This window comes from Echinops telfairi, unplaced genomic scaffold, assembly GCF_000313985.2.
Source record: "Echinops telfairi isolate 266 unplaced genomic scaffold, ASM31398v2 ScPeMD7_53;HRSCAF=182, whole genome shotgun sequence".
NCBI lineage: Eukaryota > Metazoa > Chordata > Mammalia > Afrosoricida > Tenrecidae > Echinops > Echinops telfairi.
In genome coordinates, this window is record NW_022103951.1 from 20,205,022 (window position 1) to 20,217,424 (window position 12,403).

The window sequence follows — 12,403 nt, forward strand, 5'->3', positions numbered from 1 at the left end:
GCAAGGCGGTGGGCTTGGGTCTGGTCTGTGTGTGTGTGTGTGTATGTGTATGTGTGTGTAGCAGAAGGAGACGGAGCCCTGGTGGTGTGGTGGCTAACACGTTGCACTGCGAACCACAGGCCAGCAGTTGGAAACCACCAGCTCCCCCACTGGACAAAGAGGAGACTTCCGACTCCCAGGCATTGTTAAAGCCTGGAGATTCCCAGGGGCAGGTCTGTCCTGTGGTCTTCCTGCTCGGGGGTAGGAGTGCGGGCTCGGTGGTGGGAGGGAGTCTGTGGGCTGCAGAAGGAGGCGCTGTGGCTGGACGTCTACATCAGAGAGGACCAGTCAGAGAGGACTGTCTGCTAACAAGCACAGGGCAGGGCTCTCCCCAGGCCAACAGAGTGTCCACTTCCTGTTCCTGGCATCCTGCGTCTGGGCAGAGCCGGGCAGCAAGGAAGGAAGGTGCAGGGAGCAATGGGGAGGGTGGACGGTAATGAGTGGACCGTGGCCTCCCTGAAGGACCAACTCAGTCCGACAAGAGAGACCACCCGGCCATTCCTTGGACTCGGCACGGCGGGGCTCCACAAGCCCCCAGGATGGACCCTTCCCCAGCACGGGGCTTCCTGGCCGGCCAGGGTGGGGGTCAGCGAGAGGGGTGTGATGGGGAGTGTCAACTAGGCACTCGTGGGTGGGGGTAGGGGTGGAGCCCCACCCACCCAACAGGCTGCAGCCTCCGATCTAAGAGTGAGAGATCTGCTGGCTGACAGTGGATTCATCTCCCCCTGCACCTATCAGCCCAGGACCCTCCTGCTTCCCCAGCGGGTGGGCTTCCCCACCGTCAGCACCCGCAGAGACACAGCTCAGAAGCCTCCTGCTTGCATCTGACCCGCAGACTTGACCGCTCCTGCAACGGTGTGGGCCCTGTCCTGCTTCAGATCCACACACACACACAAACACACACACATCTGCGTGATGGGCGTCGCTTCTAGAGAGTATTCAACCAGACCGTAGACAGACACACACACACACACACACACACACACCCTGTGTGACGGGCGTAGCTTCTAGAGAGTATTCAACCAGACCGTAGACATACAGACACACACACACACACACACACACACACACACCCTGCGTGACGGGCGTCGCTTCTAGAGAGTATTCAACCAGACCGTAGACAGACACACACACACAGACACACACACACACCCTGCGTGGCGGGCGTCGCTTCTAGAGAGAATTCACCCAGACCGTAGACAGCCAAATCCTCTGTGCTCATCACGACGGGGGTCTGGGAAGCCGACGCCGGCAGGGAAAGGCACCCACGGTTACGAGACACAACTAAATCTTAATACACACGCTCCGGGCTGGACACGGTCCCTCCACTCAACCCCTTAAGTGGACTGTCCCGAAGGAGCAGCCACGTAAGATGCTCCATTCCTGTGTCTGCTCCCCACCTCCCCACGCCTGGAGGTCACCTGTAGATGAGGGCAGTCACGCTCTACGGCCTGCCCCGGTCTGAAGCCCAGCACTTGCCCCTGACACTGACCTTAGAGTGTCCACCTGGGGAGGGCTTGGGGACAGACAGACTAGGCCCAGCTGCTGACTGTCCGTTGCCCGCTATCCCGTTACCCATTTGCTCTGTGACATGCGCACTCACTACATGAATGCTGCTGGAAGAGGTGGAACCCCCTGATGATAGCCCCCTGGAAAACACCTTCTCTCTCTCTCGATCCTGTCTCTGCTACTTTCCATAACCCGAAGGGCCCAGTGGACTGTTGGGGGTCCGTACCCCGACAGACCAGGCTGCTCCGTGTGCTGCCAGCCAGGAGACCGCCCGTCTAAAGCAGCTATTGCAAACCCCCAGCACCCGGCGGGAGGAGGAATCCCCCCACCTGGAGGACCCGCCCTTCGGAAGGAGGCTTATGATGAGCAGAGAGGATCGCTCAGAGGGAGTTTAAACCAGAGGGGGTGCGGGCCGCTGTGCTCTGAGTTAAACATCCGTCCATGGCTATTTTAGACTGGGGGGCAGGGGGACCCTCCAGTCTCGACCACGGAGACAGGGGCTAAGGAGCGCATTCAGAAAGGCAGGTTTTCTTTCTCCGATTCAAAGCACAACGGCCGTGGCCTGTCCCTCCCGCGAGGCTTTTAGAAAGGGAGCCACTGGGGTGAGCTTGGCAGGGAGGCCCGGCTCCCCGTGCTTGGCACCGGTGCCCCCGCGGTGACAGCCCTGCTGCTGGGCCCCGCTCGGGCCTCCGCCTTTGGCCTGAACACGCTCGGCAGAGAAGCCCGGGCAGGAATACATGCCGTTATCTGAGCTAAAAATAAGAGCAAACGCAGTCTTGGCGCCTGGCCCAGGCCCGCGCCGTCCCTGCCCACCGGCGAGAAGAAACGGGGGGATGGTGAGCCCGGGGCGATTCAGAAACAGCGTTCTGCTTCCCGCAACCAGGATTTACTCCCACCCCTGACCCCTGACCCCCAGGCCTCCATGCACAATCCTTTCACGGAAGCACGGGGCCTCTGGCAACGGGACTCTAAAGAGCATCAAGAGGCAGAGGGAGGGCTCGAGGTGTGTGCAGGCCGAAGGAGGGGCCGTGGAATGCTCCCTGTGGGCCGGTGGATGCACAGTAGGACCGGGGAATAAAGGAAGCCCATCACTCATGCCCTGTGACTGTCCCTCCCAGAGGTCGGGAGGGACGCTCCGTCCACTGGGCACAGGCTCCGTCTCAAATGCTTGAAGACACTGCGTCGGCCACATGTTAAGTCGGGGGCTTAAGATGCTTCTGAGGGAACTGATCACGGAGACCCGCCGTGGCAACACGGAACTCAACTCCCTCCCACGGAGTCGACACCCGCGGGGGTCCGAGACTGTCACCCGTCACGGGCGCTGACAGCTTCCTCTTCCTCCCGAGGAGCGGCTGGTGGTTTCCAACTGCTGACCACGTGGTTGGCAAGCCAGTGTGTAACGCAATCTGGCGCCAGGGCTCCCCAGGAGGTGGACCCCGAACAAGCTCCCTGCCATCGAGCCCATGCTGATTCAGAGACCCTGCAGGACAGGGCAGACCTGCCCCGGTGGGTTTCCGAGACCCGGGCTCTTTGGGGGAGTGCAAAGCCCCGTCTTTCTCCTGGGGGAGCGGCTGGGAGCTTCTAACTGCTGACGCTGTGATTGCAGCCCAGCTCGGAACCCCAAGGCCCCCAGGGCTCCTGGGACTCACAGGGCGCCCACAGGGGGTCTGCAGGGATACACATGTCCACGGGCTAGAGAGCCTCCTGGATTTCAATGGGCACTGAAAACACACAAAGCTCCCGCCACCGTAGTCGATTCCCACTCAGAGACCCCGGAGGGCAGAGCCTCTCCCTCGCGCGGCTGGTGGGCTTGAACCCTGGACCTGGTGGGTTTGAACCTCGGACCCCACAGGGGCTCCTCAGACTCGCCGCTCCACAGCTCCACTCGCACTGCCATGCAGTGGACACAGGGCATCGCCGAGACCCCGCAGGACGGGGTGGACGGCCCCGTGCTTTTCCCAGATGGTCGCTCTGCAGGGGACCAGACGGCCTCCTCTTTCTCCCTCGGAGCTGCTGCTGGTTTTGAACTGCCGGCTTTGCAGGGAGAAGCCCGATGCACGGCCCACTACATAGCCTGGGCTCCTTTCATTCATTAGGAAGACTCACACACACACATACATACACACACACACACACACACACACACACACACGAGTCTGGGGAGAAACCAGAGCCCTGACCACTGCCCTCGGGGATGCTGCGTGGTGCAGCCCCGGGGGAACCTCGGGAGGTCCCGCTCCGGGCCATGTAGGGACTGGCCGCGTGGCCCAGTGATCTCGGCCCTGGGAATGAGCCCAGCAGAAACAGAGGCAGAAACACAAGCAGGAACCAGCCTCCCAGGGCTCATGGGGGCCATGAGGGCTGCAACTGGACACCAGACACAGGCCCACGGGGCAGAACCGCCCACAGGCCACGCGGCCCAAATATCAAGAAGAGAGACATAAGCCCCAGTGCAGGCTGACGTGGAAACCATCCTTGGAAGCAGTGTCCTGGGGTCTTAGGACCGCAGTGTTTCGACTGCTGTGGGCCCGCTCACAGCAGCCGGATGGACAGCTGACTGGATCACCGCTCTGTCTGGGCCACGGCTGCAGCCACTGTGCCCGTCCGTCCGTCCTGTTCAGGGTCTGCCTCTTTTCCCAATGCCCCTCTCTCTACCAAGCAGGATGTGCTTATTTAGTGCCCGGCTCCCTGGCCCCCCCAATAACATGCCCGCAGGAAGTGAGGCTTGTTGGGGTGCCCACTCCCTGCCGTGGGCGTGATGCTGACGGACAGCGGCCCCCGAGGGCAGAGTAGAGCTGCCTCTGTGGGTCCCAGGTCTGCCACTCTTTACGGGAAGAGCGAGCCTCATCCTTCTCCCTAGGAGCCGCTGCTGGTTTCGAACTGCTGAGCTGGCCGTCAGCAGCCCAATGCATAACCTGCCGGGCGGCCGGGAGAGCTCAGATCTTCTAGAGAGTCACAGGACAGACAGAAGGACAAGGTTGTCTGCTCCGTCCAGACTTGGGGCGTCGGAAAGTCCCAGGGGCTGCAGGGAGTGGACTCGGGGGCAGTGGGTCAGCGAATGGACAGAGAGCAGGGGCAGTGGGTCGGCATGGGCACGAGGTCAGGGGAGACGTTTCACTCCGCTCCACCCAATAGGGGGGCCCGGTGGTGCATCCCGGGGGGTGTGGGGACTGCAAACTCCGAAGTCAGCCGTTGGAAACCACCAGGGGCTCCGAGGGAGAAAGAGGAGGCTCGCTGTTCCTGTAAAGAGTTGCAGACGTAGGAACCCACAGAGGCAGGTCTACTCTGTCCTCAAGGGCTGCTGGGACTTGGAGTTGACTTGGGAGCAGAGCTGAGTGAACTCCCCCGGGAATCGCTGGGCGGAAGCTCAGGCGGGAGTGCCCGGAAGGCCCGAGGTTCAGGGCGTGGCCGGCCGTCTGCCTGCACAACCCTCACCCTGCCTTCCAGCCAATGCTGACTCACAGCGACCCGGCCGTGAGGGCAACTTTTTATTATTATTAAATCCTTTCCCTGGAGGCTCTGACATCTCTTGTCACAATCCATCCATCCAGCTATTGTGTCGAGCACATTTGTACCTATGCTGCCATCATCATTTTCAAAGCACTTTCTTACCACTTGAGCCCTCCATACCGGCTCACTTCCCCTCCCTGGGGCGGGTAAGGGAGCGGGTGGCTCTTTAAGGGAGAAGAGAGCTCTATCTTCCTCCTACGGAGCAACTGCTAGTCTTGAACTGCCGGCCTTGGCCATGGCAGCCCCACACGGAACCACCACCCCGCCGGCGCTCCCACAAACACGAGCTCCCACCTCCATGGAGGCAGTGCTGGCTCAGCAAGGCCCTGTGGGCTTCCCAGGCTGGACCTGGTCACGCGAGTAGACAGCCCAGTCTTCGTCCCCGCTATCTAGCCGCCCTTGAACACCCTGGGGTTGCAGTTCCCCGACAGCGCACTAGGGGCCCCACGGATCGGGCGTTGGCTGGGCATCAACGGGGTACAGACAGTACCTGGTCCTCAGGTGAGCCAAAGGGGTGAAGGCCATGACTGTCAGCGCCAAGGTTGGACGTGTGCTGACCAGGCAGCCAGGAAGACGGGCCTGGCGATTCCCCCACGCCAACCACCAGCCCTACAGAGCACAGCCCTGCCGGGACTGGAGTCCACTCACTCGCAGCACCTGGCTTTGAGCCACGCCCAAGTTCCACGCCTGGATGCACAGGGCACGGGGGCAAGGAGGTCCAAGGTGGCGGGGACGAGCCAGGGTGACCACAGCAGACTGGGCTACAAGCAAGGGTGACCAGAGCAGACTGGGCTGGGCGGGCAGTACCTGTCGTCGGGCAGTGGGGAGCCGGCCAGCTTGGCCACCGTCGGGAAGATGTCCATGTTGCTCGTGGGCTCGTGGACCTCCTGTCCAGCAGGGATGACGCCAGGCCAGCGCAGGATGCCTGGCACCCGGATGCCCCCTTCCCAGTTGTTGGCCTTTCCTCCTGGAAGGACGAGAGAAGCAGGTGGCTGAACTAGCCTCCTCCTGGGGGCTCGGCTAGTGACGGACGGACGGATGGACGCCCTGCTGGACCGAGGTGCGCTGCCGCCGTGAGCAGAGCGGCCCTTCTCTGAGGGCGTGGGCTTCCACGCGCGTGTCCCGGGGGTGGCTCACCTTTGTAGATCCCGTTGCTGCCTCCGTGGTGCTCCCCTTTGGTGGTCACTTCCTCCACGTGCGCCCCGTGGTCGGAGGAGAAGTAGACGAAGGTGTTGTTGGCCAGCTTTGTGTCATCCAGGACGTCCAGGACCTGCCCTGCGGGGGAGGAGACACGCCGCATGAACACAACCCCCCTCCTCTCCCGAGAAGGGGGAGGAGCCGGCTCCCAGAGCCACGCCCACATCACGTGGTGGGCAGGTGGAAGCAGGGGTCGGGTGTGGCACACGCAGGGCCACGGGAGACTCGGCCACGGGAGTCTCGGCCACGGGAGTCACAGCCAAGAAATTGAGCAACCCGTCTCGCTGGGGCGTTCTGCCACGTGGGAGCCACTTGTACGAGCTCGGGAGGCAGGGTTGGGAAGCCGGCCCGAGCCTGGTATCGGCGATGCCCTTGCAGGCCTGGGAGCGCTGAGCCGTGAGCAGGGAAGACGGGAGAAGCAGGGGAGCATTTGAACAACGGCACTGCCAAGGAACGCCGCGCCACCACACGCCGCCAGGTGCGCCAGCACGTCTGGACAGTCCCATGGATGTCAGTGTGGCCAGCCTTCACCTGTCCCACTTAGGACAGGTGACCAGGAGGGTAAGGACACCGGGGAGGGACAGACACACCGTCAATGGCGCAGAGGCCAGTCCAACGTGGAAAGAAGTACGAGCGTGTCCAGCGGCTGCAGCCAATGGACACAGGATGAAGCCCGACGTCTGAGGAGGGAAACATGCCAACAGGCAGCTCAGGAAGACAAGGGAACGGGCGGAGAGAACTGTACCCAGACCCGGAGCGGAAGAACGGCCCAACGGCCCAGGGCTCCAGTCTGTAATTGCTGGGATGTGAGGGACGCGGCCAGCACCCCAGGAGGATGGAAGGGATGCGCAGAGGCGCCGTACCACAGAGAGCCGGTCGGCGCCCAGCCATGCCAGGCGGCAGCACCTGGCCACACACTGTCGGGCTGAAGACGGAAGCCGCAGATGCACTGCAGAAGGCCCTGGGGGAAGCCAGGCTCCGGGCAGCGACGGGTGCCCATTAAGTTGTTTCAACCCATGGACCTGAGCTGGAAGCTCTCCCTGGAGGGCGGCTACCTGGCCAGCTGGCTGGAAGGGACCCACGTTTCTGCTCCATCCTCAGCAGGACGGCCCAGTTGGACTTGCACGACACACCCCTCTCCCCCCCTTGCTGGTAAAGGCAAGGCATTGCTTGTGTTCCCAGTGGGAAGGCCTGGAATCCTGCTGGCTGCCACAAAGGGGGGGACATCAGGGACAGGGACATGCGGGCGCAACTCCCGGTGCTCTTTCTCCGTGGGAGAAAGGCAGGGGCTTCCACTCCCGTAGACACTGATTGTCTCAGAAACCCACGGGGCGGCTCTACCCTGTCCTAGAGGGTCGCCGTGAGTCGGCACTGCCTCGATGGCTGTGAGTGACAAAGTTATGAAAATGTGGAGCCTGCACACAGATCTAGAGGCAGAGCGAGACGAGGGGTACGGCCCGGTCGGAAATCAGGAAAGGGGTGGTGTGAGGCATGGGACGGGTCCAGGTATGGTCCCATCTATGTGTTTAAAAACTTCCATAAGTGTGCTATCTATCCATCCATCAATCCATCATCTTATCTATCCATCTATCATCTATTTATCTATCTATCCATCCATCAATCCATCATCTTATCTATCCATCTATCATCTATTTATCCATCTATCCATCCATCCACCCATCATCTATCCATCCATCCATCCAACCATCTATCCATCCATCATCTATCTATCCATCCATCCATCCATCCATCATCTTATCTATCCATTCATCCATCCATCCAACCATCTATCCATCCATCATCTACCTATCCATCCATCCATCCATCCATCCATCATCCATCCATCCATCCATCATCCATCTATCCATCTATCTATCCATTCATCCATCCATCCATCCATCCATCCATCCATCCATCCATCCATCCATCATCTACCTATCTATCCATCCATCATCTACCTATCCATCCATCCATCCATCCATCATCCATCTATCCATCATCTATCCATCTATCCATCATCTATCAATCCACCCATCCATCATCTATCAATCCATCCATCCATCTATCCATCCATCTATCCATCATCTATCAATCCATTATCTATCTATCCATCCATCCATCCATCATCTATCCATCCATCATTTTTCTATGTACATACACATATGTACACATATATCTACACACACCGGATAGCCCATATCTCCACAAACCTGTCAGCAGGCAGCACAAATCTGTCTGTTCTGACGCTCCTCGTAATTAGCACTGCATCTGCTCTTGGGGCCTTTGCCACGTTCCTAACAGTCGTGGGCCCGCACACTTCATTTCAAACAAAGTCCGCCTTCCCTGTATGCAGGAGCCCGGGGGGTTACACATTAGGCTGCTGAGCCCAAGGTCAGCCGTTCAAAACCACCAGCCACTCCCTGTGGGGAAGACGAGGCTTTCTGCCGGCCCAGAGATGCACGGTGTGGGAACCCCATGGGCAGCTCTACCCTGTCCCCTGGGGTCCCCGAGTCAGAATCCGCTGCATGGAGGGGGTTTAGTCTTGTGCTTCCCGGTGTGTGAAGTGGAATCCGTTGCCCTGGGACAATCAGCCTCAGGCACAGCGGCGACCCTGCAGGACAGAGCGGGGCGGCCCAGAGGATCAGCAGCCCTGCCCTGTCTGGGGAAGCAGGTTGCCTCACCTTACTCTCACACCATGGCTGGGGGGATCAAAATGCCCACCTTTGGGTGAACCATCAAACGGTTTAACTGCTGCCCCAAGGGCCCCCCTTAAAGGTCCGCCAGCCCCCACGGGGCCCGTGCCAGTCATGCCTCCCTTCACTCACTCAGTGGAGTTGGGGGACGCTCTGCTCTGGGCAGTGTGGACAGAGCGCTCCGGCGGCTGCCCACCCAGAACCCAGAGGCTCAAGTCCACCCCGAAGGGCCTCTGAAGGCCTGGTGGCCTCAGTCCCCCAGCAGGCCGCTCACAACCCTGCGGAGCCCCCGTCTGCTCTGACGCACATGGGGTCCGGTTTTGTCCCACAATTCATCCTAACACACTCCCCCCACTCACGATGGCCTTCCACCCCCGTGACCACGTGAGTCCCCGCTCCCCAGGGGGCATTTCCGCCCCCATCCTCAGTGACCCCTGACCCTGCGACACAGGGTTCAACTCCTCGGAAGAAAGGCCTGACACTTGACTCCATCCTACACCCCCAAAACTCGGTCCTTGAAATCCTTACGGGTTCGTGCTCTGCCGCACGCTCACACACAGGTGGCCATCACAGGGACCACCAGCCCACCTCCCCTACCGGCGGACACCACTGACTCCCAAAGCCTTGCCGGCACCTCTGCTCACCCCGACACCACTACACCTTGCCTTTGTCCCCTCGGTGGTGCGGGTCCACCAAGGAGCAGACAGCAGAACCCTTCCGCTAAAACCCTCTGCACCCTTCCCCAGCCCATCAGGCCACCCGACAGCACCCCCGTGCCCACCCGCATGCCCATCCCAGGGTTGCAAACACCATCAGAGCCCCTCCGTCTCCTCCCCGGCCATTGCTACTCCTCAGTGTCTAGGGAGCTAACTTTAATCACCACTACCTTCACCAGGGCAGCATGCAGCACTGGGCGGGCAGAAAGGCGCGAGCCACCAGCTGAGCCCATGCCCACTGCACCCGTGGGCTGAGCACATGCCCACCGCAGGTACGAGATGAGCCCACACCCGTGGCTGGTGGGGGCCAAGCCCACACCCACAGCATGTCCAGGGAGGCCGAGCCTGAAGCATGAACAGGTGGGGGCGGAGCCCAGGCCCAGGCAGGGAGCAGTGGCGGCGGGAGCTGTAGCCAGTGTTCAGACTGGCCCTGCATTCCGTCCTTCCTGAGAGCAAGCTCCCTGGGTCCTGCACGGCTCAGGCTGCCCTTCCAGAATCTCATTTGTAAAGCCCAGAGCCCATTAACCATTTAATTTTTCATAAGATCGATCCGATAAAGGCCTAGCCCATTTCTCTCCGAAAATAATTCTGAACAGAAACATCCCGGGGGAACCCAGGCAGCTGTAATAGCTTTGCTTCTAGAGCAATCTATTGCCGGCCACAGGTCCACACATAAGTTCTCCTTTTATTTATTTTTTTCCCTCCCTTCCCCAGCCAGGCTCCCGCGGTATAATGATATCAATTTATAGAGGATGATAGCTTCGAATTACCAGTTGCGGGCTGCAGGATAGCTTCTAAATGAAATGTTTTATTTCCCCACATTGCTCCCCAGAATGGAACAAATACAGGAAACAAGAACTCTTTGTTATTTAACTGGGGACAAAGAAAGAAACAGGGCTTTCCAGGGGGGCCAAAAAAAAAGCAAGGACTCCCAGGTGAGACTGGCAATCCGCAGGGAGCCGGCTCCCGGCTGGGACCCTCTGTGCTGAGGGTGGGGAGGCTCCTGCAGTGGGAGCCCGGCTTCCAGAGTTGCTTGGACCACCAGCAGGCATGAAGCGACTATTAGCCATTGTTGCTGTGAGGTGGCAGCGGGTGGTTCTGACTCACCTCCACTGGGGAACCCCACGCCCGCTCCTGGGCCACGCTCACCATCAGTGCCACGTGGCCGCCGCCGTGTCCCTCCGTCCCACAAGGCTCGTCCACCTCCCCAAGCAGGGGTGGAGTCTGGCCTGTCCATCAGGCCACAGCCTGGGGGTGGCCCCTTGTGGCCGTGGCCTCCTCATCAGGAGGGTCCTGGGGACCTCCCCCTTCTCCCTCTCTGCCGGCACCTCCCTGCTGACGAATCTGCGGGAGCCCTGTGAGGCGCCCCCGCCATCGGACCCACATGACGCTGCACCCACCGGCCTGTGGTCTCCCTGCAGCCGGCGTCATTGAGCGTGGCTGCGTGAGTCGGAAGAGGGACTCCTATCGGACTCGGGGGCTTGATCCGGACTGGGCTGGGAGGCTTGCTGGATCTGTAACCACCACTTGATAGACAGCTCTTTCTTGGACATATACAGGCGTCCCTGGACCTGTTTCCCATGTCTGCCCGGTCCCACACACATGTCCAAGTCATGCCAGACAAAGTCTCACCATCCTGGCTCCTAAGGAGCATCCTGGCTGAACTTCCCGGGACAGACGTGACTGTCCTTTGGACAGTCCGCAGGGCTCTGCAAGTCGTCCCCAGCACCCTCACTCAGAGGCAGCACCCGTCTCTGGTCATCTGTATGCAGGGTGCAATTCTCGTGTGCCCAGGGGCCGATGGAAAAAAACACCCAGGTCTCAGTCGGGCACCCCCTGACCCTCAGAACGGCACCTCTGCTCCATGACACTATTGAAGACGTGCAGACCCAAACCCCGGTGAGACCATCTCACCCCCATTCGGTGACCACGGGCTGCCAGAAGAGGGGGTAACTAACTGCCACCAAGTCGACGGTGGGTGCTGACTCCCAGGGAGGGACCACTACGACGGGAGAGCCGGCCCTGTGGGCTTCCAAGACGGCAGCTCTTCCTGGAAGTGGGAAGCCCCGTCTCTGGAAGGACCACACCCAGTGTCCATCCAGCGCCTGCCCGTGCTCTGCCCAGCAGCCAGAGCGTCCAATAGCTTGTCAGCACATTTGGGACTGGACAGGACTGAGAGTCAAGGGGGGGCGTCTAGTCTGTCCATTGGCTCATAGCCCATGAGGCTTCTGTGTGGGCGTGGTCTTCTCCCGAGAACCTGGGAACTCGTGTGTTTTCCTTCTTGGAGATGGGAGTCTTCTCTCTCTCTCTCTCTCTCTCTCTCTCTGCTCACTCCCCTGGAGACACTCCAGGGACCAGACCCATGGCACTACGCTGATACACCCGTGCCCTGGGAGCTGGAGAAGGCACGGGGAGACCCCTGCCAGCGCTGAGATGCTTACAAGGCCACGGATCCAAAGACCCCCTGCCCACTGGCCTGCGATCTTCCTGCTCTCCGCGTCATGGCCCGTGTTTCGTGAGTCTGAAGAGGACGTTATAGTCTGGTATCGGACCCATGGGCTAATATCGGACGTGTAGGCTTGGACTGGACTGGGGTGGGATGCTTTCTGAATGTGCACTTACAATTTATCTGAAACTCTCTCTTACCCACACGCGAGTGAGTGTCTATGGAGTTGCTTCTCTGGTCTACCCGGACTGACACACAACACGGCGGCTGCATCAAGGGGCCTCAACAGCGAC

The 12,403-nt window shown here is 60.3% G+C and overlaps 1 protein-coding gene across 1 annotated transcript in view; it reads right to left on the reverse strand.

The window, feature by feature from the left end:
* STS (steroid sulfatase) overlaps window positions 1–12,403 on the reverse strand; it is a 25,261-nt gene that overhangs the window by 5,172 nt on the left and 7,686 nt on the right. Inside the window, exons 5-6 of the mRNA XM_013008537.2 lie at window positions 6,196–6,333; window positions 5,866–6,025 (exon numbers count right to left, since the gene is read on the reverse strand). Of these exons, the coding sequence (XP_012863991.1) occupies window positions 5,866–6,025; window positions 6,196–6,333 (298 nt within the window). The remainder of the gene's footprint in view (window positions 1–5,865; window positions 6,026–6,195; window positions 6,334–12,403) is intronic.